At 41.2% G+C, this 27,484-nt stretch overlaps 1 protein-coding gene across 1 annotated transcript; it reads right to left on the bottom strand.

Annotated features, from left to right (window-relative positions):
- Positions 1–138: 138 nt before the first annotated feature.
- On the bottom strand, positions 139–26,494 carry LOC109933472 (polycomb complex protein BMI-1). The gene is made up of 10 exons (XM_020532457.2): positions 26,386–26,494; positions 16,725–16,853; positions 11,107–11,203; positions 10,532–10,587; positions 10,388–10,438; positions 9,340–9,448; positions 7,763–7,805; positions 4,798–4,896; positions 4,617–4,697; positions 139–2,404 (listed from the first exon to the last, which is right to left on the bottom strand). The coding sequence occupies exons 2-10, from the start codon at positions 16,834–16,836 to the stop codon at positions 2,084–2,086; spliced, it is 969 nt and encodes a 322-aa protein (XP_020388046.1). The 5' UTR covers positions 16,837–16,853; positions 26,386–26,494; the 3' UTR covers positions 139–2,083.
- Between the last annotated feature and the right edge of the window lie 990 nt (positions 26,495–27,484).

Raw genomic sequence — 27,484 nt, 5'->3', positions numbered from 1 at the left:
TCCCCTCAAAAACAAGTCAAGACCAATCGGCGCACAATCGTTTACAATCGCTTAATAAGGCAATATTGTGTTACCCGTGTCCATTCCTTTCAAAACTTTATTCAATATGTTTTTTTTTGCTTTAGAAAATAAATGGATATTGTCAATATTTTAACGGAATAGCTGCATACCATTCTCCAGTCTACAATCGAAAGGTTATTTTTAAACACTGGAAGATGTTTATAATTAAAGTAAATAGGCTTCTAGAATGGTTTAATAGGTTTATCAAAACATAAAATAAAATTGATGCAACATTATTAATTCTGATCTCATTTCCTTTGTGCTGTTGTGCCGTAGCAAATCGTTAGTAGGACAGAGATACCATTTAGTTGCTAAGGTCCGTGTTTCATTCAGTCTCACACTTTTTTCTCTCCCAATAACATACACGCCACGTTAAGAAAATGCTAGATTGTACAGTAGACTCCAGTTAATGGATTAAATAGAGAGGAAAAATCGCAATTTGTATGAAGCAGCAAAACCAGTTTGTTTTGGAACTACCTTAATTCTTTTGCAGTGATTATTTGATTATCGTTGTCAGTGTTTAAAAACATCACATCTTCTACGAAGAAAATGATGGAGCGCAAAGAATCAGGAACAAAATAATTAAAACAATTGACTATATACAACCTTGGCATCATTCTAACCATTGTAGCTGAGAACTTGCAGCAATAGGTTCCAATCCAGTTACTCTCAATTGCATTTCGTGTGTTTTCCACACAAAGTCAAACCATTCACATAAAATAGCTTCTCCGTCTCTGAACCGTCCCCTTTGTCATTCTAACCATAGCTGTTGAAGAGATTCCAGAAGGTCTAGCTGGAAATGTAGCAATACCTAGGAAAGCCACAATGAATAGCGTTTCCGAAGGCAGTTGGATGATGGTTAAAAGTATCCCTGAGATTGGAAAGATTCCACCCAACTCTTATTTTCAGGGATACTGATTCCCACTGGGTGTAGTGAAGAAGACTCAAGGTGATCAATTTCTCTGGCCTGAATAAGGGATCCGCCTTTTCTTCCTGTGTTAATTGAGATCAGAAACTGTTGGTTTCGCAACCCTTGACCGCAGACATTAATTTATTACCCCATAAATGATGTTGAAACCCAAATGAGTGAAACACAGCACTAGTTTGTAGCGGGTACTGAATGTGTTTCCCCAAAAATACAAACTGTTCCTTAGACCACGTCAAGTCCTATCAAGGACATTTTTGTTTTTAGAAAAGGATTCTCTACGTAATGATGAACAACAGCTCTCAGGCTTCCGATTGTTTTGTCAGCCTGATACCAAAAGACACACGTGAGATAAAACAAAAAATTCTTAATATTCAGAAAAAAGCTTTGCATCTTCCAACACGTGTCTCTCCTGGACCTGGTCAACTCTAATTGACTACACCACCATCCAATCTGAACTGAGATTAAAATCAGTCAAGATCACTTTATCACAATACCAGTTGGGAGACTGGGGGCTGGGGGAGGTCTTGTGGCATAGGGTAGTGTCCCTATCTCTGAGCCAGGAAACCGGGTTCTAAATCCCACCTGTTCCAGAGGTATGAAATAACATTTCCGAGCAGATTGTTTAGAGAATATCGACCACAATACCATGACTACAATGTCCCCCTTTTAACAACTGCCATGAATGAGGTTAGTTTTAAGGCAATTCTTTGTTAAATGTACAGGATTTTAGAAAAAACAAAATCTACGCCTGATTTCTCAGTAAACACAGTGGCGACCCAATAGTATCCTACGGCCCAATAATCCTTCATTAAAGATGAATCCACTATAGTCGACATTTGCAATTAGAGGAAATGAACAGCGACGTCTGGGACCCCAACCTGGAGGTGTCTGTGTGTGTGTTATATTCGTTTACCTTTACAAATCTGCGTAGGGAATACAAATGTTTCTGACAATAACCATATTGCTAAACAGAATATATATATATTACATTTAATAAACGGCGCAGGAGCCAGTGTGATGGTGGCCGCGCCGTGTTTAATATACAGGCGAGTCCCTTCTCCTTTGTTGGTTGAAAATTCAGTTTGGATCCGGCTTTCAGCAGGAAGCCGGGGCCGCCGAGCCGTTAACAGTCACTTTGCGGCCTCTACCGACAGATGGAGGCATCTGGTGACAGTTTGTGTTGCCGTTCACGACGGAGGCGGCGACGGCTGGGTACTGCGGGTTGGGAGAGACCGCCGGCGTGCCGGGGCTTGGCAGAGACGAAGATGTGGAGGGGACGGCGGCTGGACTGCCTTTGTCACTCACTGAGTCACTCTCCGAGTTTATGCTGGTGTTAGCGAAGTCCTCGTTCGGGTGACTGAGTTTTAACCGTTTGCAGGCAGGCTGGACCTTGTATTTCAGAGGCAAAGGACCATTCTGCAAATGGAATGCAAAACAGAGATGCTAAAGCCCATACGGTTTGTAGTCAATCAGACATTGTAAATAACATGGAATGCAATACACACATTTGACTAACGTCCTCTAGAACAAGTCTTTCTCGTGATGGCAATATTTTGGAAGTCTTATCTCTACCAGTTATGTCACCCACTCATTCAAAAGTGACTTACAAATGTCAAGGGGGCACCTAGTTACAATTATCTGGATGCCTCATTATTTTGTGCTTCTGATAAAGCACTGCAATGAGTTTCCCTCAAATAAAAATCTCAATGTTTAAAAGATAGCGTGCCAACTTCTTCCAGTTTTCTCAACTTCTCTCGTATTCTTTTCAACATGGTTGTGTCCTTCACTATGGGCCCTGGGATTTGGCAGAGGTTTCCTAAAAAGCTAATGTTTCTGTCTTCTTAAGAAGACCAATTCTCACACCCAGTATCTCTTCACTTCTTAACTTCTAAAACCTTCTGTACTCAAACAGCAAAGCATTAACACAAATACTGTCGGAGCATCAAATGTGTATATAATACATGAATGTTCAAACACAGTGATACTACGTGAGCTGACGAGTTATGGGTGGATAGGACAAGATTTCTGAGAAAGGGGCAAGGAAGTGCAAAGGATCACATCTATGCAAGTTTTATCTGTATTACACACGTATTCCTGTGTATTTTTGACTTTCCAGTATTGAGAGGTTATATTTGAAATTATTTGGATACTTTATTATTTTCCACTCTGGTAAAACTTAGAAATGAGTCAGTTCTGATATAACTGAAGGCCACAGAGTCGGGACAGATACATGTGGATTTGTCTATTTCAATAATCAACGTAATGGGCAAAGTGGGAAAAGATTGCACAACACTCCGGTGGTTGCTTAAATATCATATTAATATCAGGTTAAACATTTGCATTAAAAGACAGAACAGTTGGGGATTATATACATTGCAAATTTAGCTCAACCCATGAGTGTTTCCAAAAATCTGCAAGATTAGTAGTTAACATCTGCAAAGGATTTGTATGTTCTCCGACTTTAACATAGCTCGTAGGGACAGATTCTATAAAATTTGAGAGCGCCTGTCTGGCATTTTTTTCCAAGAGTAAAGGGCAAGGTCAGATAACATATGCACATGCACCTTTTGAATTGGCTCAGCACGAGGTACCTGGCTCCATATAGTGCAGAGAATGAAACGAACAGATTGACGTGGATTACCACATTAATCACGACTAAGGTACCCGTTTTATTTGGACTAAGTAAATGAAGGCAGGATACCTGTTAAAGGCATCGACTGCAACTCCAGCTATAAGCGTCTGTTAAAGTACCCTGTATCTGGGTTCCCAATCTGGCCACGGGCCCAAATCTACTGCTGACAAAAACAACTCATTTCCTATCAATAGGCACTATACACCAAGGACTTGCCATATCCTCTTGTTCACGCCTGGCTGAACAGCTGAAACCCGATTGGCTGTTTCTCTGTGTCTCAGATCACCTGAGGATTACCTGGAACAGGCGCCACTGGGAGCGCACAGAACCTGGCATTCATTGCTAAGAGCTAAAAAGGATTTATATATTTGGGAGTGGACAGCCACATTTAAGTTTTATCAATATGTGAAATGGCAAAAACATTTTTTTGGCACACACAGAAGTTAGACTCTATTTTGTCAGCCGTTTAGAAGAATGAGAGGCGAATTCATTGAAACGTATAGGATTCTTAAGGGGCTTGACAGGGTAAATGTTGAAAGGATGTTTCCCCTCATGGGAAAGTCTAGCACCAGAGGGCATAGTCTCAGAATAAAGGGGCACCAATTCAAGACTGAGATGAGAAGGAATTTCTTCTCTCAGAGGGTTGAGAGTTTTTGGAACTCCTTGCCGCAGAGAGCTGTGGGACAGAGTCCTTGTGCATACGTAAAGCTGAGTCGGATTCTTGATCAGTTGGGAGTCAAGGTTTACGGGGAAATCGCGGGAAAATGGACGTAGGGATTGTCGGATCAGCCATAATCCTTTTGAAAGGCAGAGTAGGCTCGAAGCGCCGCCTACTCCTGTTCCTATTTCTTACAGTCTTATGGTCTATTCTCCTTACTGCCTATATTCAACATGGATACAGTGCCAAATACACGCGTATGCGCACAGCAGAGCCATTTGTAAGCAATTTCATCTGAACGTAGGATTGCCTGGACCCATAACAAAAAGCTGAATTACCCGTCTCCATGTATAAATATACGCTATATCCATAAGTGTGTAGTAATCTTTGAGCGGTTCATCTTCGTACATAACATCAATCTAAAATCAAAATAGACAGATCTCAGTCAAGGTTTTCAGACAAGGAAATAAGTTTTGGTTTGATTTCATTTTTTTTTGTTTTAGAAAGCTACACACTTACTCGGAAATTGCTGGGAATATCCATTTTATTCCGTAGAAATTTTCCCAAATGCATCACCGTCATTGCAGCGGGACACCGCAGATACCGTACACTGTTAGCCTACAGAGAGGAAACAGACACAGGCTGTGGTGACTGTCTGGATAAGGGAATGTAATTGGTTGATAGGTATCCTCAGATACTGAGGTGCAGGTTGTGGATCTCAGAACTTCAACTGTCCCGGTGAAGGCCAAGCAAGAGAAAACATTATTCAAGTCATAATATCATGAGGGGCATGGATAAGGTGAATAGTCAAACTCTTTTCCCCAGGGTAGGGGAGTCCAAAACTAGAGGGCATAGTTTTAAGGTCAGAGGGTTCACGCAGAGGGTGGTGCGTGTATGGAATGAACTGCCAGCGGAAGTGGTGGAGGCTGGTACAATTACAACATTTGAAAGGCATCTGGATGGGTAAATGAATAGGAAGGGTTTAGAAGGAAATAGGCCAAATGCTGGCATATGGGACTAGATTTATTTATGATATCTGGTCGGCATGGACGAGTTGGACTGAAGGGTCTTTTACCATGTTGTACATCTCTATGATTCTGTGACTCTAACCACTAAAATAAAACCAATAAACTGCATATACTGGAGATATGGAATATTGGACTTGAAACGTTAACTCTGTTTCTCTCTCTCCACACGGGTGCTGAATTTCCCCAGCACTTTCTGTTCTTATTATTATTGAACTGCTTTGGTCAGCTTTGATAAACTTGTAACAAAGGTATAACAGGGCTATAACTTTGATTGCATGGCGCTAATGGATAGAAATATCCATTATTGTGCAGCGTCTTGCTCAACCAACAGAGCTCACTGCAGCAGCTGTCGACGGTCAGTAATATCATCTAGGGCACCATAGTTATGCACTGTGAGTTACAGAACACGAATTAGGGCAGGTTCTTTCCAAGACGGGAGAATTTAACCTGAAGGCAACTGTACACACAGGTTATTTTCGAAAGGAAAGATCCCAGAACAAATTAAACCCAATTTGCATGATTGTATGGTCAACAAATAAGCATGAGCATACTCCCTGCTCGGTCCTCACTGTTGCTGAAACCATTACGCGCGGTCAAAGATAGGGTTTTGTGATTAGCAAACTTACACTTCGTTTAGACTCAGATAGCAACAGTGATTTAAGATTGTGACTTTCTTATAATACAATTTAACTACACTTATAAGAGCCAGCACGAACTCAATGGGCCAATAGGCCTCCTTCTGTGCTGTAACCACTCGATGTTTCTTTACAAAAGAACACCGTGGTTAATGTTTAGCTTTAGGATATGACCTCTGCCTTGCACGGGCATGGCTACATAACGTTGATACCTGAAATTGTCTGGATCCATCTAAACGGCAAATTTGTACACACAACTGTACTTCCGTAAAGGGGCAAGGAATAGATAAGACAGAAGCAGGGAGGTTGTTTCCACTGGCGGGTGAAACTAGAACGAGGGGGCATAGCCTCGAAATAAGGGGGAGCAGATTTAGGACTGAGTCGAGGAGGAACTTCCACACCCAAAGGGTTGTGAATCCGTGGAATTCCACGCCCAGTGAAGCACTTGAGTCTACCTCGTTGAACGTTTTTAAGGCACAGATAGATTTTTGAACAGTAAAGGAATTAAGGTTTATGTGGGCAGGCGGGTAAGTGGAGTTGAGTCCATGAAAAGATCAGTCATGATCTTTTACTGAATGGCCGAGCAGGCTCAAGGGGCCCGATGGCCTACTCCTGCTCCTCTAACGTTCTCATGGAACTGACATCTACATGTAGAGGAGTTTTCCAGAACTTCGCTGCTCAGTTATGATCAGGAAGCTCCAAAGATTAAAAGGAGGATGTAAGACGCTTTTACTTTAAAGTGCTGCAGGGTCTTTAGTTGAACAGAACAAGTAAATATTGTACTGAAGGCTAATAACCGATTTAACTACAGCTACACCTATGGCCACAAACATTTTCTGACTCCAACCCATAAAATTGCCCCCTAAAAAGACCCACTGTTGTGTTTGCAAAATATCATTAGTATATTAGCAGCTTCGTAATCTAAATGTAACAATTACTTTCATGAACGAAGCTTTGCTCTGTCGTGGAGCAGCCTCTTTTGTTTCATGTCTCTGAAAGTATTCATCATATCTGTTTAAATTATACACTAAAATGGACAATCAAACTCCTAAATAGATCTACCCCAAAACTTCTTAATACATTGTGTCAGCATTTACTAATCAACTATATTAGCAAAGATTCTTTGTAAGCATTTAGAGCCATAGTCATAGAGTTGTACAGCACAGAAACAGACCCGTAGGTCTAACTCGTCGATGCCGACCAGGTATCCTAAATTAATCTAGTCCCATTTGCTAGCATTTGGCCCGTATCCTTCTAAATCCTCCCCTATTCATGTACCCATCCAGATGCATTTCAAATGTTGCAATAATACCAAGATTATAGCGAAAGAAGGGGACTAATTAGCTAGTGCTTTCAAAGAGCTGACACCGCTTTGATGGGCCGAACGGCTCTGCCCATGCTATAAGCTGCTGTGATGTTGATTCTGACTTTCTAACCTAATATTTGAAACCTCAACCACGGAAGTGGTTTTCTGCTCTAAGACACTGCCAACTGGAATTGAGTTTACTGAATATTTTAGACGCTCACGGAAGTGATCTGTTTATTGAGTCGACTGGTACTCTGAAGAAAACGGAACTGTGAAATGGAGATCTTGCTACATTCAGTTCGGACCAATAAATGAATAAATAAAAATATAAACGTTTGCCTCTGCTAATATCAACGATCGCCCCTGTAGTCTATTAGAGAATTTGCTATAAACAATTCATCTAGACTCGAAACGTTAGGTTGCTCTCTCTCCACGGATGCTGCCTGATTCACTGTGATTCCCAGCGTTTATTTTTGCTTTCACAACTTAATTTTACAATTTAAACAGTGAATTACCTTATCTGTATCTTCAGGCTGCGGGACCTCTTTCTTTTCTGATCTAGAACGACACAAATTGAAAAGGTTTGATTAAACGTGTTTTTTTAACAAAACAATTACTAGATTCCCAGAAATACGCCACTGTCTGTAAAACACGTTGAGTTCTTGATAAGCGCGCAAGAAACACAATTTTTTTCTTTAATTAATTACAAGGTCGTGTAGTCATTAATTTTCATTCCGATTTATAATTCTTTACTGACTGGAACTGAGAGCTCGCTAACTTCCTTATGGTCTGCAGAGTCAGACATTGTTAATTACAGTGACTTGGTCTCTCCAAAAATAGTAACTTGAATGTTCTTACAACTCTGTAGAATTTCGGCTCGTCATAAACACAATGCAGAATAGATAGAATTTGCGAGAATTTGGATAGAAACCCAATTGTTCTTGTTCGTAGTATTTAATCTCTAGTACCCTGCTTTCAATAATCTTTCTGATAAATTAAGTTGAAAGTCATAAAATGGAAAACTCTCCGCAGGAAACTGCGTCCTCGGGCAGTTTAACGATGAACCAATAAATAAATAGAACATGGTGTTCATTAAATATGCAATTTGTAAAGGAATATAATGACCAACGTAAAGGTGACAATGGATGAACATGCAAATCCGACAGTTTTACCAAATTCAATAATCCCTTACGCTTAAAATTAGTGAAATAATGTACATGTAACGTGGTTTTGTATTGATATAAAGATGGTTGTATAATTATTAAATATTTCATCATTAATCTATATCAAATGGAGGATCTGTTAGTAACAGATGGGTTTTTGAACATGCATTGACTCGTGTTAAGGTGAAGCATTGGGGCACAGATGGAGCAAGGATAGAAGAGTTCTCCCCGGCAACCTGTCCAATATTAATCCTTCACCAAAACGTCACCAACGCGAGAGAAACAAATGGTCATTGTCTCATTGCTGATTGTAGGGTCTTGTTGAATGCAAATTCATGCCGTTCTGGACATTATAACAGTGATTACCCCCTTACAGTGAAAGAGGTTCTTATACAAACGGTACACCTAATGCAAGGTGATGCGGATTCAATTATATTGCATTAGCAAAATGTCATAATTGCACGGTAGACCAATTATTATCTAAAAGAGATTTGTAATTCCCGCCAATGCAATATAATGGAAGACAGCTGTTCACAGACGCCTACCCTTCTATTTTAGACAAGGAAAATCGCCGAGCTGATTGATACTAATGGATTGCTGGGAATCTGATGACCAAGACAGATTTTTTTTTAAACAGGATGAGTATCTTTCATCTGATGTCCCGCAACATTGGCACGCTTTGTTTTCACTCCAGACTTTGTACTTATACTCGATCATATGTAGCAGTGTGACTATGTCCAATATTCTAGTGGTCCCTGGTTACTTGTTAAACGGTATCTGTGTCACGTTAATTCAAATAGATAGACGCGCTTTTGTTTCTGTAAATTACAGTGAAATGCTATGAAAATCAATACTGCCGTCAATCCCGAAGTTAAGACTTAAGGAAGGTTCAAATTAATCGTTGCGTTGCCAAAGACGATTCAACTTACTTGTTGCCCTCGTAAAACTCTAAAGACAAACTAATAATTTCGTCGTCTGTAATAATTCTCTTCTCCTCTTCAGTGACTTCCCCACGATCTTCGTTTGAACCATTTGTGACTGTTTAGGCAGGGAAGAAGTGTAGATATGCTTGAATTGATAGTTGGAAGATGGAAAACCTAGAACTATTCAATTAATTGAACCCGAGTTTATAGAAAGTCAAGTGTACAGATACTGGAGATCGAACGGCCAGAGGGTACATTCTCTGTTTTCCCGTGATTGTCATCTCTGCTTTACACAACAGCCGGTTTAGGATTCGCCTGTTTATTTAACCCTTTGAAGCCTCGCTGGTGCATTCGGCTTCTTAAAGTAAGTTGGATTTTTTTAAAAAAAACTCTTATTATGTTGACCGCACAGCCAACGGTATGTATAAAATAAATGTACTGTTTGGAGGCAGATTGAACAGAAAATGACTTCATGTAACCACATTAATTAATATCCGAGTTCCATTTTTAAAAAATTCATTAACGAGGTGAGGGTATCATTTGCTACGGCAGCATTTATTGCCCACCCCTAATTGCCCAGACGGTCTGGAGTCACATGTAAGCCAGACCAGGTAAGTGGCTTCCTTCCTAAAGGACATTAGTGAACCAGATGGGTTTTTTTTCCCCCTGACAATTGGCTTATGGTTATCATTAGATCATTAATTCCGGATATTTATTGAATTCAAATCCCACCATCTGCCGTGGTGGGATTCAAACTCAGGTCCCCAGAACGTTATCTGGGTCGCTAGACTAACAGCCCAGCGATAATACCACTGGGTCATTGCCTCCGCGCCCACCACCACCACCCCCCCGTAAATAGAGGTTAACCCTCTGGTGTTTCTGAATTGTCAGTAGAAGTATTCTGTTGTGTGATTCTGATATTAGACTGAAGTTGATCATGTAGCATTGAGTTCTAAGGGAGGCAGATTTGCTGCCGAAATAAGAAGGCTTTGTTCCCAAGACAGTCTCAAATTTACAGGCGACGTTAATCTCCTTTTTTCACATTAACACTTACCATCTGCGGAGGGGTGTGCCGCATAGAAATCTCTCCGTCTCTTCATCTCATCTGTAAGAGAAAATAAAAGCAGCAAAATGAGTACAAGTGCTCTATTTTAACCTTTGCAAAAAATGAGGCAAAACGTGAAGAAAAGTTGCCTACCTTTGAAAAGGCCAGGAACTAATTTATAAACTATGTCTTGTAACGTTTTATCGGCCCTGGAACAGAGGGGAGGACAATAGTTGAAAGTACACGGGCGGCAATCTCAAGTTATGCCACATTTAACTATGTCTAATAAATATGAAGATGCGCTCGTCAGAAAAGGCCTCAGTAATCCAGTTAATCACATGATTTGGGGGGAGATTACATGATTACCAAAGGAGGAACAAGGACTACCTTACGAGGGTGAACGTGGAAACAACAGTTTACACACACACTACGTGAGCTCGGTTCCCTTTAGCGCCGTTTATGTTATAATTTGTTATGTTATGTTATGTTATGTTATAATGTTATAAAAACATGAATTTCCGCAAGTTGCTGCCAGTTCTTAAAGGGGAATGGTCAGAGGGAGAGACAGAACTCGCCAGCGTTCAAAAATTAGATGTTTGCCTGGAGCTAAGTGAAGGGATGGTGTTGATGAAGTTTGGCTAATACATATCCAATTCTTCGGAGAGTAAAAAGCCTGCTAAAACTGATATTCACAACCACAGGTTCCAGAAGGTTCCAACACAACTCACCTGATGCTAAGTAGGGGTCTAGTTTTGTGAACTTGTACGTCACATATGGGACAATATTTGTTGGTCTCCAAGTAGCGAACGATACAAGTTTTACAAACTGCCAGGGTTTAAAGAAAAAAAAGTTAATTGTTAGACCATTTGACAATAGCAAGTAGACGAGTGAAACTTCAAACTTTCTGATCACTTTGCGCAAATGTCCAAGAACCTCAGTATCGTATATTATTTCTGAACATATGGAATCTAAAGCCCTGATATTGAGTTTACAAATATCTGAGCAGTAGAGATAAATATGAGATGCATTAATGCTGTTTGGGTTTTTTTTGGTTTCGATTGGAAAGCGGCTATAACTCAACGTCCAGATTGGCGATCAATTCAATTGTTTCAGCTGACACAATATAATTGGTTGTGATAGCACCAGGAATGGATCTCTCTCAGGGTGGCATCTCAGGATGTGGATGATGGGCTGACTGGGACAACCATAGTCACAACTTGAGCTGCTCCTCGCGTTTCAGTTCTGGAGGCCCCACCTTCCCTGGCTTGCCCTCAAGCGCTTGAGGATCTTGCAGAGTTCGCGTGGGCAGTCGAAGACTGTAGAAACATACTTCTACAGATGCAGGCAGATCTAACTCGAACAATGTGTCGCTTTGAGTGATATTTTACAGCACCCTGGTGCATGCGACCACTTGCAATGATGGACATGTCGAGTTCATATTGGGGCCATTCCTATTTTCTTTAAAAAGTCTTTTAAGCATATAGCAACAAGTAGAGGCTGTTGAATCCTCCACCTTACACCGAGACAATGAGAACGTGGCTGATCAGTATTGTTCAACAACATATCCTGGCTACTTATCCCACTCTCACCGCCGCCACCTTTACCGAACAAAGCACTGTCAATTTCAACTTTGAAGTTTCCAATTGGTGCACAGTTTTTTGTGGAGACAACTCCTAACTTCAATTCCTCTCAAGTCTTTGAATACTCAACATGTAAGTGAGTGCTTTCAAACAGGAAGGTTGCTGCATCAACTGGCCCTTAGCTTTCCTTTTGTTGGCTTACTCCAAGTAACCTATTTCCAGAGACTTAGGGACGCCATTAAGTTTCAGTTTTTCTGGGCCTATTCTTCAGACAAACGCAGGCCGTTGTTGCTGAGAGTGGTGCCTAACTCCAGGTATAAAGTTTGATAGATCTGTTTACGTCGGAATATTATAATGAAACAGCAAGCCTCCCCCAAACCAGCAGTAAAATCAATCTCTGTAACATTTCTGTAAAATAAAACGATTGCGTAGCGAATGGCCGCCTTCACGACACCCCCATGCTAAATTCTGCAACACTGCAGGGTCCACAGAGGCACTAACATACTCTAGGTTTCACATTAGCTAATAAAGTCTTCCAGTTTTGCTGTCACGGTTTAAGCGTCACCTCAATCATTCAATCAGTTATTGCTTTGCAACATACTACAGTTTCTGTTAACGTTGCATGATATGGTGATACAAAACACCAACTTTTCACTATCTAATCCCGGATTAATTTATTAGTGAAGTCAATCATTTTTGAAAATGTTCTTCGCGGTTATTACACAGGTTAACTCGGCCAAAATTAGAAACATGTCAACATGAACCAGTGTGATTTAGAAATCCAGAGATGTGCAGGTTAGGTGGATTGGCCATGGTAAATTATCCATTGTGTCCAGGGGTGTGCAGGCTAAGTGAATTAGCCATGGGGAATGCAGGGTTACAGGGCAGGGGATGGGGTGGGTCTGGGTGAGGTGCTGTTCAGGGGGTTAGTGTGGATTTAGTAGGCCGAATGGCTGTTTCCACATGGTGGGGATTCTATGAAATAGACACTGCAGGTATCAGAATACAAATGATTAGCGAATCGTTTTTTGGGAATTTTGACATACTCCTGCCAGGACATCTACCGCATAGTTTGTCACACTTATGCTCTATTCAAGCACCAGCTCGAGCTCCTCTGAAACTGTTCTGTGAAATCAGTCTTCCAACAATGCCTCGGTCAACTTGTCTTTCTGCTGTCATCCACTTTACCCTCTAGGAGAGTTTCCTGTAGCATTTCAGCTCTGATCAAACAGTTGAAATACTGACATTCTTGGATGTCATTGTTTGGAGTATATCTTGCTTTTGCAATTTCAAGTAACTCTTCATTCATTTTATGGTCTGTATGTGGAGTTTTTAGCATACATCTTAACATTCACATTTCAAAGGCCCCTACCTTCTTCCGCAGATTTTTATTTATTGTCTATGTTTCTCTGTCATACAAAACAATTGATATAATGCAGCATCCTGAGTTTCCCCAACCACCCACCACCCCCCCGTAAAAGTTTGAGTTTTCTTTTTGTTAACACACCCTTCACCTTCACAAAATTATTTCTATCTACCTCTATCTGACTTTGGCATCCTATGTGCCACCATTTGTTCTGAATAAACAAACTTGCCCACTAGTTCTAGTGTAACACCATCTATTTCAATTTCACTATAGCTTATTTTCCTCACATATTCCTTCTGACTACCATTTTCATTTTTTTGTTATTCATGGTCACATTCAATCCATGTGCAAACTTACAGATTTTGCTTGATCAAAGATATTTTGTTAGGTCAAAATACTGGAATTTCTTTCTTAACAGCATTTTGGGCTAGCTACATCAAATAGACTACAGTGGCTCAAGCAGGGACCTCACACCACTTTCACAAGGGCAACTAGGGACGGACAATAAATGCTGGCCCAGTCAGCAACACGCACATTCCATGAATGAATAAAAACAAAGGACTCTTCTGATTCTGCAAGTAGTGTTCTTGGCAGTGGTTGTTAAGTTCTGGCCTCTAATATTTCCCCTGAAGGACATCTAACTCACTAAATATTTGTTTTGTGTACAGACTGAATAACATTGGTTACAGTACACAGCCTTGTTGTACAGTTCTCTTCACTTAAATCATGTTAACATCCATTCTGATTCCGACATACATACAAAGCAATTTGTAATCTTTATAATCCATGACAAAAATAAGGTTTTATTTCCAAACAAAAACTCCTTCAACTTACTGAACAAACTGAAAAGACAAAAGAATTGAGACAAAGAATACATCTTTATATTTTCTGCCTGGTTAGATATAATTTTCAACCAGGGTAACATGATTTTTTTTGTTTTGAAACAATTTCAGGATGATAATGTGCTTTGTTTGGATAAAAATAAATTTTATTGAATGATAGTTAATTGTAAATGAGTATTTATAGAGCATTGTAAGAAGAAAATAAAAATATTAATTTTCACGTATGTAGCCCCATGTAAAGTCTTTTTGATGTCTTGAAGAATTACACAGACAGTTTTGGTGATTGGATGCAGATAAAAATAAATAAATGGTGATTGATTACAAAGAGAAAAATGCACAGATGATATTGCAAAGCATTTATTTGATTAATAGGTTCAGATGATCTATATACGGGACAGAATACAAGTGGACTCTTAACAGGGATATAACCTCACCATGCATTCAGGTTTTTTAAAATATTTAATGGACAACTTCTATGAGTTATTACAAACTTGTAATTTACTTTAGGGTCGATATTCTTTACACAGAATTAAGGCTTACAGATGTTTGAGTTTCTATCTTTTCTCAATGCGTAAAGTTAGCCTGAATGACAAAGGCAATTGGGAGGAGACTCAAAATCAATATTTGTAATTGTTTTATGCAGAAAATTTTGCATATGTACCATTGTTTATAAAGCTACAATTCAAACAAGAGACTGAGTGATATATTAATGAATAGCTGGAGTTTCTTGCTTGCTGGTAATTGTAATCAAATTAATTGTGTAGAGAATAAAATGATTGCAAAATACATGTATTGTCTAGAATGGTTTTCAAGCACTAATGTAATCACAGGTGTTATATAGAGTCAAAGAGTCACAGAGCTATACAGCATGGAAACAGACCCTTCAGTCCAACTCATCCACACTAATCAGATATCCCAAATTAATCTAATCCCACATGTCAGCAAATGGCCCATATCCCTCTAAACTCTTCCCATTCATGTACCCATCCAAATGTCTTCTAAATGTTGTATCTTTTGTGAATGATAGATCATGATGGTGGATACAAGATAACAATTCATTCAAAATTCTGCACTTCCAGAATGGTCATTTAAATTCTGAAATTATGCTCCTGCCTTCAATTAAGCACCCTGCTGTAATAATTTTCAATCTTAATTCTTATTTTTTTTCTGAACTGCACTGCAGAAGGAAGTTAACAACAATAAGATTGTTTCACAGTTTCCATTCTGATCTATGCTGTATGCCTTAATACTGTTAAACACATCAATAACTAATTCCAACTGATTGCTCAAGTATTTATTTACAATAATTAGTCTGTTCCTGATTCATTACACATAGGGTTGAAATAAAATAATTTAGCAAATAGGCAATAAGTGATCAATTACATTTGCAATAAAATGAACTGAAGTTACAAGGGTGAAACGTTACAATCAGAAAGGAATATTACAATTATCACATGTAACATATAATTAACATGTAATTTCCCAATAATAATTAATAGAATAATTTATGTTTCAAAAATAGTAATTGAATGGAGTATATTTAATTTAAAATATACAAGCAGATAAAATAAGTTCAAATCCCAGTAGTATTGTAGCTGTCATACTGAAATCGTTTTTAACAAATTTGAGTGATTAAAAAGCTATAATGAAATTGCAGTAAATTACTCATGATTGAAAACAACATTTTACTAATTATTTTGTGTCTTGTCTAACTCATGCATTAGCTACAAAGGAACAGGCATATAGTGAAAAGCTCCTGGTTACCTTGTTGGGGTTGGAGCTTTAACATAATGAAGGGATTACTATGACCTCAGCAACAAGCTGAACAAAGCTCCAGCTGTTCAGAGACGTCACATGAACCGTCAGATTGGGTTACAGCCTTTCGTCCAGAAGAGGTGCGTGTTATATTACAATCAAAGGTACTTGTACGATTCATGAACATTGGAGCGTTTGAGAGGACCAAAGGTTAAAGTTAAAGGGGCGCTAAACGGATATCTTGGCAAAGCATAACACCTGATTTCACTTCTGACCCTGGTACCTCGCGATGCAGAGAATGGCGCTAGTACAATACTCCCTGGGTTCCATCTGGTTCAGGGTTAGCAACGATGCGGGTTAAGCTTCGCCGCAAACAAAGACACATATTGATCATCACGAGGAAGCAGGTGAAGTAAAAGACCCTAGCGTGACAGAAAATGTCATGTAGTGAAATTGCGTTATTCAGGGTTCGGTACGTTTAACAAGTGAAAATCTAAAGCCTGGTGGCGACCAAGATAAGTAAAATCGGATAGTGTTTACATCTTTACAATGAACCCAAACTCGGTTCACTGACCACGTTTTCTGAGTAGGAGATGTGAAAAGATGGCTGAGGTGCACATTACCATTAGAATTCACATAACTGAAGAAATACATGACAGCAAAACTGTTGCAACCAATTGTCAGATACTGCTCACCTAATCTCCAAAACACATCTCACCCGTAGGCTGCTGAAAGGTAGTGATGGGCGTGCTTTAGGCTTAAGCATTAAGAGTTCACATTAAGCATGATTAAAATAAACTCACATGAGTGTAGACATTCAATGATGGTTGTGGCATCTATGAAATATCCCCCGCACAGCGCACACATCAGGTGAGGGTTGAGTTCTGTGATTTTGATCCGAGTGGTTCTGTGCATTTTAGCTGCAGTAGACTCTGCAAAGTTAACAAAATATTATAAATTATTAAGGGTGTTGAAACTCTTGTGCAAGTTTGCTGAGATGTTCCAAACAATTCGATTTTATAAAGAAGAAAAGCACCGGAAGTAGGGCCTTATATAAGCAAACAATTTCATTCTAACTTTAGTAGTCACTTTTCCATTATCAAAATGTCCGAATTCCCAACATTCTTGAATAGAGTACGAGGGCGTATTTAGGAAACACGATTAAGAAGGATTTTAAATTATATTCCATGGAATACATAAAGAACCCGGGAATGCACTGTTTGAGAAGCGAAGCCCCAGGGAAGGCCCAAGAATGAGGTGAAGTACTAAACACTGGGAGTGTCAACGCTAGAAATACATAACCCGTGTTTCTGCATTGTCACAATGACTCATCTCTATTTAATTAAACGTACTGGACCCTAAACTGCTAGAAGAGACAGCAACCTCAACATTGGGGCTGCAAATTTTATACAAATACGACTTGAATCATTTAGTAATGAGTTGGGGACCCTGCATTATTACAAATGCTAATAGCTGAAAGCTTGGATAATGTGATGCGAGGCACCCCACTGTTAATCTAATCAGAAAACATAACAGTAAGTAGAAATTACAAAAAAAGGCGAGAAGAAGCTGTGGTGGAGGAAGGGCGTTACTCTGTTAACCCACTCATTTCTTAACCATTGAGTTCAGCAGGAGATTGGTAAAGTTATTTATGAAAAGTTAAAGCTTTCAACGTTGCAGCAGTAACACGGGGATCATTTTGGCTTGAGGAGGCTATCTTGATACACTAACATTAAACAGCAACTTGCTATATTCCAACTTAAAAAAATCCTAATCTATTCAATCGTCTAGAACTTGGGACGGGTGAAAGAATTACTCTTGTCATTCCGTTCAGTGAAAGTGCAAACAAATCCATTTGGAATCTGCAGACATAAGTCTAATGAACAGTATTAATCTTTCCCCAATATGTTTTAATGTGGAGCTGTTCGTTGGGTACGCATTTCGGAACATCAATTCCTATGTCTAATGAACAGTATTAATCCTTCCTCAATATAGTTTAATGTGGAGCTAATCACTGGATTTTGTAAAATGTCGTGGTTGTGAAGGATCGTGTTGAGTAACTAGCATTTCGCAAACATATTTTGAGATTTATTGATTGCTTTTTCTTCAGCACTTGAGAAAGAACAATTGGTTTCTTCAATGTTTGCGACTCGGTAATTGAGCAACTGGGAGCAAAAGCACATGTACTTTGGAAAGATGATTTCACATTGGATGCTTGAGGTCTCGATCTTAAATCATACATCAAATGAGAGATAACTTTTTCTCCGTTAGTCTCTTACCACATAGTACTGTATACGCCAGCTTTACCTCAAATGCCTCCTTCTATGTAGACGCGGTTACTAAGCAACTATCTTAAAAGGTAGATATAAATATCCAATCCCATACTTAATGCATGTTTCTCAAATACTTCATCGCATAAATATGAGGTCTGGCTACTTTGAAAAGTTGAGCGTGCTGGGGGAAAATAAAACAATGTTAGTCCGAAGCTTTGTAATCAATTGTGCAAATGGCCCGTTGGTATATTGTGCCTTTTAATCATCCCTCAAAAAAGAAAGACAGTGATTATGTGACAGATGAATAGAGCAGTCGGGATCCTGACATGCGATGCCTCTCCTTAATACATGAACGGACGATATGTTTTGGGGATGGGAGTGCAGTTGGGAGGTTGGGTGTTTTTCACGATAAACTACGGGTGTGACGTGAACATTCATTCTAACGTTTAGCAGGCGGCTTGCGCGTCCCAATCTAAAAGTACACCCATCGCCGATGGCTGTTTAATCCGAATTACTTCAATATACATTGCACCAGCAGCTTCGGTGAGTTGCGTCAGTGTTGAAGACCGTGGTAAAACCCAGGACGATGCGATCATCACCGGTGGACAAGGGCTCCTCTCCTCTCCCCTACTGCATCTTCTTCATGGCCCTGTTTACAGACGGGGCAAAAGCCTCAACATGAGGGCAGGAGGACACCCATGGAAAACACCGTTAGCTCCCCTTTGGCATCGATTATGGTAAAGGTCTGCCCTAATCAGAAACATCGAGCGCTCACTGCAATTGAGGTCCTGGTATATAGTCGCCACTGAATTACTGAGAAGTGAAAGGAAGAGGCGATGTTGTATTTCTGGTGTCTAAACTTTTAAGAGATAGTTTTCCTTACTAAACTACTCATATTTTAAATGATAAATTCTAAAAACTTTATGGGGAGGGGAAAGGGAGAGAAAAAAAGTCTGAAAATCACAGGCGGCCCATAACAGGTCATAAATATTCATTAATCTAGTTTAAGTTGAATTAGAATGTTCGTTATATATCACACGCAGACAGTATATGGGTGCGAAGCCATTTGGAGACTGGAAAGAGTGAGGCCCTGAGAGTTATAGCTTTTTGAAAGCAAGTGAGGGATGTACCACATTCTGTGCTCACTTGATTTGTAATGAACCATTACAGGGACCTGTGCCAGTGAATCATTTCTGAAAGGAATCTGGTGTATGTTGCGTGGATTATATCGGGAATCACGTAAATGCATCTAAACAAAACACGGCTGGAGACGCTGTGAGACCATGTCTCGTGTCAATCCATTCTGCCTCGGTATATTTTCAATCGGGCAAGGTCAACTTTTCGGGTTTGCAGAACCCGGGGGCCTTTCCCGGGAGCGACACTGTGCCAACAGGTCATTACCCACATCATGCTAACGACAAGTCTAGATTCGTAGGAGACGCACGTCGTTTTGAGGTGGAAAAGAAACCCGATTCCGACAGAGAAAATGCACATTTCGATAACACGGGAAGACTCAACTAACGTGTAAATAGACAGGATTGACGCAGGTTGCTGCATTCGATCCCATTGCACCCCATTTTCCAATTTACCTGTCCGTACGTCGCAAGCCACCGAAGGGTACGGCGCCTCGCTAAACAAACGGTACACGGTAAAGGCCATACTCCTGTGCGTATTCTCGGGAATATTCCTAATCCCTTTTGTACGTTTGGTCTGTTGCCGCTTCTGCAAAGCATGCACGCGTCCTATCAGCAGACTGCTGACACCGAATGTTTTATCTACAATCTCTCGCCCGCTCTCAGCTTACACTTACTGTTATTTTTACTGGGAAATCATGCTCTTTCTCTCGTTCTTCTACCTCTCTCCATCTCCTACAACACCACCCCCCCATCCACCAACACAAACACACACACACATACACACACGTTTTCATAGGCATTGATCCGTACAAAATCAGATAAATGGTCCGATGAGCATTTAACACGCAATTCATTCTGTAGAGTATTGCCTGCATTGGGGCACATACGCGGTTGCTTAAATCGATGCTGGAGAAAGTTAATATCCCTTTGAAAATGCAGCATCACGCCCCCGCGGCCGGCGAGTGACACTACCACGCGAAAAAAAAGTATATGAAAAAAAGGTTTAAAAAACCGCGCAGCCAGCAGACTTTCCAATTTAAAAACAACCACAGAGACATTACATCGGCTTGTACGTGTTATGACGTGGTTAGCGGCTGTAGTACCCACTTCTGGTTACTATAGCGACCGTCTTTACACTTCGTAAGATTCCTCCCCTCCCCCTCCGCAAAAACAGATGAAAACAAATCCATCTTGCGAGAAGTGAAGAAACCCACCCAACTGTACCTGATATTTAAATCAGTTCTTTTGGAAATCAACACAAAGTGGACTCACGATGCAAATGAGTTGAAAGGATCGCCAGCCTCCTGTGTCTGGGTGTTGTTTGTGTGTGTGTTGGAGTGTGCGTGTGTTTGTATTTAGCTGCATTCGCCTGTGTCTGTGCGTTGTCTATATGTGTTTGAGTGTATGTGAGTGTCGTGTGTTTAGCTGCATGTGTCTGCGTGTATCGTCTGTTAGGTGTATCTATTTTTTAGTGTGTGCTTGAGTGAATGCGTTAAAGGGTATTTGAATACGTACGTATATGGGTACGAGAGTATGTGACTGCCGAATGTCTGCGTGTATTTGAACGTGTATATTTGAGTGTGCGTGTATTTGAGTGTGTGAGATTATGTACATTTACGTGAGTGTGTATGAGTGCGCGTACTTGAGAATATGTATATATCAGAGTGCGTTTGTATTTGTGCGTGTATTTGACGGTGTGTAGTTGAATGCGTGTGTCTGTGTGCATGTGTGTACTTCAGTGAGTGTGTGCGCGCGTTTGCGCATGTACTTGAGAGTGTGTATATGAATGAATGTGTGCACTTGAGTCAGTGTGCATATGAGTGCATCTGTGTGTTTGTGAATTTACTTGAGTGTGTGTTTGTGCATGTACTTGATTGAATATGTGCACTTGGATGTGCGTGTGTATGAGTGTGTCTGTGTTTGTGTGCATTTGAGTGAGTGTGTGTGCTTGCATGTATATGATCTGCAGATGACGCTCTTGGTCGACCACGTGACTGGATTACGTTGAAATATCTTTTATTGCAACTGGAGACAGATAGACAGTTCCACACAGCCACCAACCGACCTTGTTGCTGCATTGATCGGTAGCAAGGCAAGAGAGTGAGGGGGAGATGCATTCTGCTTTTTATCTGTATACTGGGCTCTGGTTGAATCAAGCTTGTGATTGGGCGAAGGAAACAATACTTGCATCACGTCCCATTAATGCTCCATTTCTCTGGGAAATTATTGCAACAGCAAGCATTGGACTTCTGATTGTGAATGGGGACAGGGACGATGACAAGTCGACCCCACGCCTCCACCCCGCAAAAAGTGTCAGTTGCAATAAAGTATGACCCAGATTTTGGAATAAAGAACTGGTGACGAACATCTGAAATAAACAAAGCAGTGTCAGCCAATCTTATTTGAAGATAAATCCCACCGATTGGAAGTAATTGACAAGCATTGCTCGTTTATTTTAAAGGCAGTGGTTTACCTGATGAAGTTACTAAACAGAAGAACTCTCCTGGGATTATAGACACACAGTCTTAGCGGACGCAAATTACATTACACGTGACCCTCCCTTAATCATAGCTCTCCCCACCGTCACACTCTGTCTCCACCTTTCAAAAAAATGGATTTCAGTAATCATTCGCTACTAGATCTTTGGCCAGCAGTGGGACACTCAAAGGTTGGAGGTCAGAGCGCTTCACTGGAGTGTTCCTGTCAGAGTCAACACATTACTTAACTCTCACTGTGGATTAGATTTCTTGCTTGTGCTATCCCGCAACTACAAGCAACAACGAGTCAGCTTTTCTTTTCTGATTATTGAGGCGATCAGACTTACATTATTACAGCAAAAAAAACAGAGAAAAAAGTTTGAAGACAAATTGCACAGGAAAACTGAAAGAATCCAGCTGCATCTTTAAAATTGAGATTATTTGCAGTGTACTCACAGCAAGTATAACTCTTTTTAAAAAAGCCAAACTTTGAGAATCTCTGTCTAACGCGTCAGTTCAGTTCGCGGTAAACTAGTTCAAATTCAGTCTATCTCAGAGCACAAACTAGTTGGTCTTTCTCTCCAATGTAACTCCACTTAAATCTGCACATTAAAAATGCAACAAAATGCCAAGGTTATTACAAGCGCAGTAGCAACAATGCCGGCTTCTATCTGACATTTCCTGTATAAGGGTTTTGTTCCTTAAATTTGCTTGTCTGAGCCTCTATTTTTTTAAAACCTAGATTGCACTGGTGGTTGTTGTAGCAACGGCTGTTGTGTGACTGTGCAATGTGTGCATCCCTTATCGATAAGGCCGCACAGAAACAAAATTAGGCAGCTCCTGAAACTAAGCATCTGAATTTCCCCCAAGTAAACCATGTAGGCCTTATGATAGGGGCGATACTGGTCAGAAGATCATTGCAATAGACTGGGACTTTTAAACAATCTGTCTTGTTGCGAAGGCTTTGTTACATAAACCATCTTAGATAAATTCAACTTGGGTCAATATTACAAATGCCAGTTGAAAGTTTTAACCATGGGGTTCTAAAATGGATCCCTCAGGATCGAAAGCTGTTCGGGCTTTCTCCAGCATTTCCAATGCAGTTGGGGGATCCCCCTACGTTTCATTCCTTGTCCCCTATGACCCGTGAACTTGCTTTTCAGAGCAAGGGCAGGCCATACTTTTGAATTGCAGCAGGCCTGGTGGGATGGTGGGAATCGCAATAAATTAAAGCTGTAGTTCCTCAGTCCAGTTGTCACTTTTAAACCCACTTCCAAAACTCCCAGCTAAATGTTTGTTCACATCTTACTGCGATTGCATCTGTCTATAAACAAGTTCATTATGTCTTTTTTAAAAAGCACAGATCATTGAAATAAAACCGACTCTACCGCTATGTTTAACACAGGGCAAATGATTATAATTCTTGGATCTTTTTAAAGGGGATGTTTTAGGGCCTGAACGATACAAAGCCCTACCTAATCTAACGGCCAATTTGCAGAATAATTACTGTTGCCAAGTGTACGGGTTACCGAATGCGTCAGAAAGTTGCTTCGGATTGGCCTGCGTGCGATTTCATTTCGACAGCAAAATGTAATTTACGTCTCATTCAATTTCACAAACCGGCAGCTTATGTCACTGCCGCGGACTCACGAGAGGCAGGTTTTGCTGAAAGGAGACTGGCGGGGCCAAAGTCAGAGAGAGAGAGAGAGACTCTTTAAAAAGTAAACTTTGCAAGTACCCAGGTTGAAGTCCACAGAACAGGTCTACAATGTCATAAAGCGAACTTTTGAAGAAGGGTCAGTGGACACAAGTCTGTTTCTCTCTCCGCTGATGCTGCCAGACCTGCTGAGTTTCCCCAGCACTTTCTGTTTTTGCTAATTTGACAATGCATTAGCAATGTGTGCGTTGCTTGCAGTCACTGAGACCAAGAAACTCAAACCATTAAGTGTCATCTTGGTGAAGGTTGGGGAATAGGAAATTCTACCAATCGGGAATCCGTTACCTACAGATGACACTTCTAACCGATAACTCTCCGAGATCCAGGGTGGCTAAGCCACACACTCACATCGCCTATCATTCCCGTATTTTCATTCAGCACAAATAAAACGGGTTATTGTCGGTCAGACCCCTGAGCTAGGAAGGATTTCAGTCACCGATATTGATCTACACATTCGCCATCGGGCGTTTCAATAACCCGGTGATCCGAACGTTTCATATGACAAGGAACCAGCACCGCGGTCGGATTCACCCACAGAATCTATCGGTGAATTCATAGCAGTCTGGCGACTATAGTAGCAGCGGCTGGAACCCGGATATAGTAGACACCACACACACACGTGATTTTTGTCAAGATTTTTTGCCGTATTTTTTTGTTTTTTTTTCTAGAAAAAGACCCAAGATCACATGACTTTCAGTCATGGGAGACACCGGGACGAGTCAGGTAGTGAAAATGCAGAGCAAACGGTAACTTCCTCAAAAATGCGTACAGATGATTAACTCGTTCCTCACACATAATATCAGTTCAAATCATCATGGGTAGGTGCGTGTGGAAAATAACACCAGTGACAGAGCAATGCTGCCCGGCGTTTCTAGGCACATTTTGGACGAGTTTGGTCTGAGCTATGTTCCACCCCTCTGCCCTGGGTTAATAAACAATTATCCTAACTTGGACCGACTCGACCTCTCTCTAGGCTCATGTGAAGTCGCCAATGAGCGGTTCCTGTACTTGTGCCCTGGGGGCAGGCGGGGGTGGGGGGTATTGAAAGGGGGCGAGGGTTCGGGGGCTGGGGTGATCGCCGCATGGAAGTACTGAGAAAGACCCACTTTTTTAAGTTACGAGGTATCAACACGTAAACTCACTGACTCCATCTCTAACGCGTACACTTCCCTCTCTCTGGAAAAATATATATTTTAAAAATAAACAAACAATCTCCTCAGCTGCACCAAATCCACAACCCAGCCCCACCTGCCCCTCCGAGACAAATATTCACCATTTTTCAAAGACGTAACTGTTCTGGTCGTCGCTTCACACCCAGATTTCAGTCTTTAATTATAGTTATCCGCTGTTGTTATACACAGACTGGAGAAGAACTGTCACTGCCGAAACCAAGCAGTGGTTTAAAAAAAAGTTAAGAAAAATACACACGCCGAGGAAACTCCAAAATGACATGTACTACCACCGCTGACCATTACAAAGAATGGCATTAACTTCACAAAGTGTAAACTAAAAACAGATTAAAATTCAATTTCACACCGTCTCCCAGATTAATTACCGAGTTATACAATTCTAACAATTCAATGTTATCTACATTTTCACACAAATACACTCTAGCATTAAGCTGTAAAAGTCCAAACCTTTTGAACAGGGTGCAAATCTCGGAAAGGTTTCGAGTGTTTAAAACACATGCATCAAGGGGGAAAAATATGTGCCATCAATCCAAGACACACAACATGCTTTTTCTAAAATAAAATCACGATTCAATTTAGTTTCGTTCTAACGTCCCTGCAACCCCTTTGCATTTCGACACAAGGCTCCCTGTTCTGCTCTGATTTGTGTTAAACAGGAGCCGTCCTGAGTCTTTCACACACAAATAAAAATAAGGGATAAATGAGACCAGTGTCTCCCCTTACTCGCCTTCCCCCTTGATCCGGCTTTCTCTATGAAAACTGCGAGAGACTAATTTCAATGCAGCCGCGGGGACGAGTCCAGTTTGTAAACTGGGGCCAGAGCCCTCCCGACTCACGAGTATTCCAGAAAAGAGAAGCTGGGGGAAATAAGTTCGTAAAATGCCCGGGCTCGGTCAGATCAACACGGGACCCTGACGGAGACAACCCGTACACTGTGCACTTTCCGATCCTATAAAATCATCCCGCTGACACCCGGGGGATAAACTGAAATCGGGGCCAATGTAGGGATGGTGACTGCCTTCTGACCGCACGAGGTTGGCGGAGTCGAGCGCACCGTCTTTTCGAAAGCTCTCCCCGGTGTTTCGAGAGCGAACCGGAGTTCAGAGGCAGCAAGGATCAGAAGCTGGAACTCTGAGTTTTCCAGCGGTGCCGGGAGAGTGTCGCTCGCCTCGGAGCAAGCAACGGTTTCGAACTTAATTCGGCGTTGAGAGAGTGGGGAAAGTGGCCCAGCGTCAGTATGAAAAAGGCAGAGAGAGAGAGAGGCAGCAGACAGGCACTGTGTATGTGTGTGTGTGTGTGTGTGTGTGTGTGAGTGAGAGAGAGAGAGAGAGGGAGAGAGAGGAACCCAACTCCAATTCCGCAACAATTGAGAGCCCCGAGTGCTCTCTCAGGAACCCGGGCGGCAGGCGAAGGTAACACTAGGGCTCAGGACGAGAGCCCCGTGCCCCAATGAGTACCGGAGCAACGGAGACAATCTAGCAGCAACAATGAAAAGTAGCAGTTCAGTGGAAATGAATTCAAGGCAAGCCGCCATCTTGAAATAGAAACAGCAATAAGGATGTCAACCGAGCTCGCAGCTCTAATTTCGTTCAACTGTCGACAGCTGCCGGAGCCCCAACCCAGTCCCCCAGGCCGGTCGCAAAGTAGAGTATTTTTTAAAGCGGTCCCTACCTGGTCTTCGGGCCCCCGCCGTCTCTGGTGCGAGTAATCGAGCGAAGAAACAGTGTTTGGTTGGAGCTGTTACTACAGGCTCCTCACACAAAATGGCTTTTTTTTTCGGCTCCTGATCGACCGCCCCGTTTGGTCACGTGGGTTCATTCCTTCAGGGTGTCCAGAGGCAGAAATACTGACTGAGAGAAAGACAGAGTGAGACAGACACACACACACACACACACACACACAGAAACAAGCACACACACACACATACACACACACACACAGACACAGACACAGACCGGGAAGAAATAGGCGAGGAGGGCGCACAGACAGACAGAGAGAAACACAGACAGACACACAGTGGGGGAGAGAGAGAGAGAGAGAGAGAGTCCGCCCCACACACACAGACACACACACAGACGGAGGGAGAGACACTCTGGTTGAGACAGATAGCGAGATGTAAACCGAGCGAAGCACAAAGGCAGGGAAAGACTGAGAGAGGGACAGAGAAAGACACGGCGGAAGGGGAGGACGGTTGCGGTGGGTAGTCAGTTAAAAGGGTCAAATAATAAAATGCGGATTTTTATAAAAATAGATGTACAACACATTAATTATAAAATAAGAAAACGCGAGTGTATGGCCCCTTTACTATATGAGTATTATTCATTTCAAAATCTCAAGTGACTTGGGACGTGTGGGTTTATTAATCAGACGTTTGAATCTTGGCGCTTTTGAGGTGGTACTTTTTTGCTCTTATTGGGGTGGACCATAGGTTGCCCTCAATCCTAGTACAGATGTGCAGCTCAGGATTCCACCTTCTTTGCTGACTCTTCAAAGAAAAGTGCATACGACATAATCTACAACATAAAGAATTACTAACCATTCTACAATCCTGTCTTCCTTTATTGCAGCCACACTCCGACCAATGGAGTCTTCTGCCGTAAAGCTTGGTGTAAATATTTGTATTAATATTTTTCCATTTTATAATTTTTATAAGTAAACTACCCCCAGATGATTTCTTAGCAATGTAGAAAAGGATACCATGCAAACCCTTTAAAGGTCAACGCCCAAACCACACAATGCGTGCCGATAGATTGTCATTTCTATCCGATTT

Source organism: Rhincodon typus, chromosome 30 (assembly GCF_021869965.1).
Source record: "Rhincodon typus isolate 14 chromosome 30, sRhiTyp1.1, whole genome shotgun sequence".
In the NCBI taxonomy this organism is placed as follows: domain Eukaryota; kingdom Metazoa; phylum Chordata; class Chondrichthyes; order Orectolobiformes; family Rhincodontidae; genus Rhincodon; species Rhincodon typus.
This window is presented reverse-complemented; position numbering and strand designations above follow the sequence as displayed.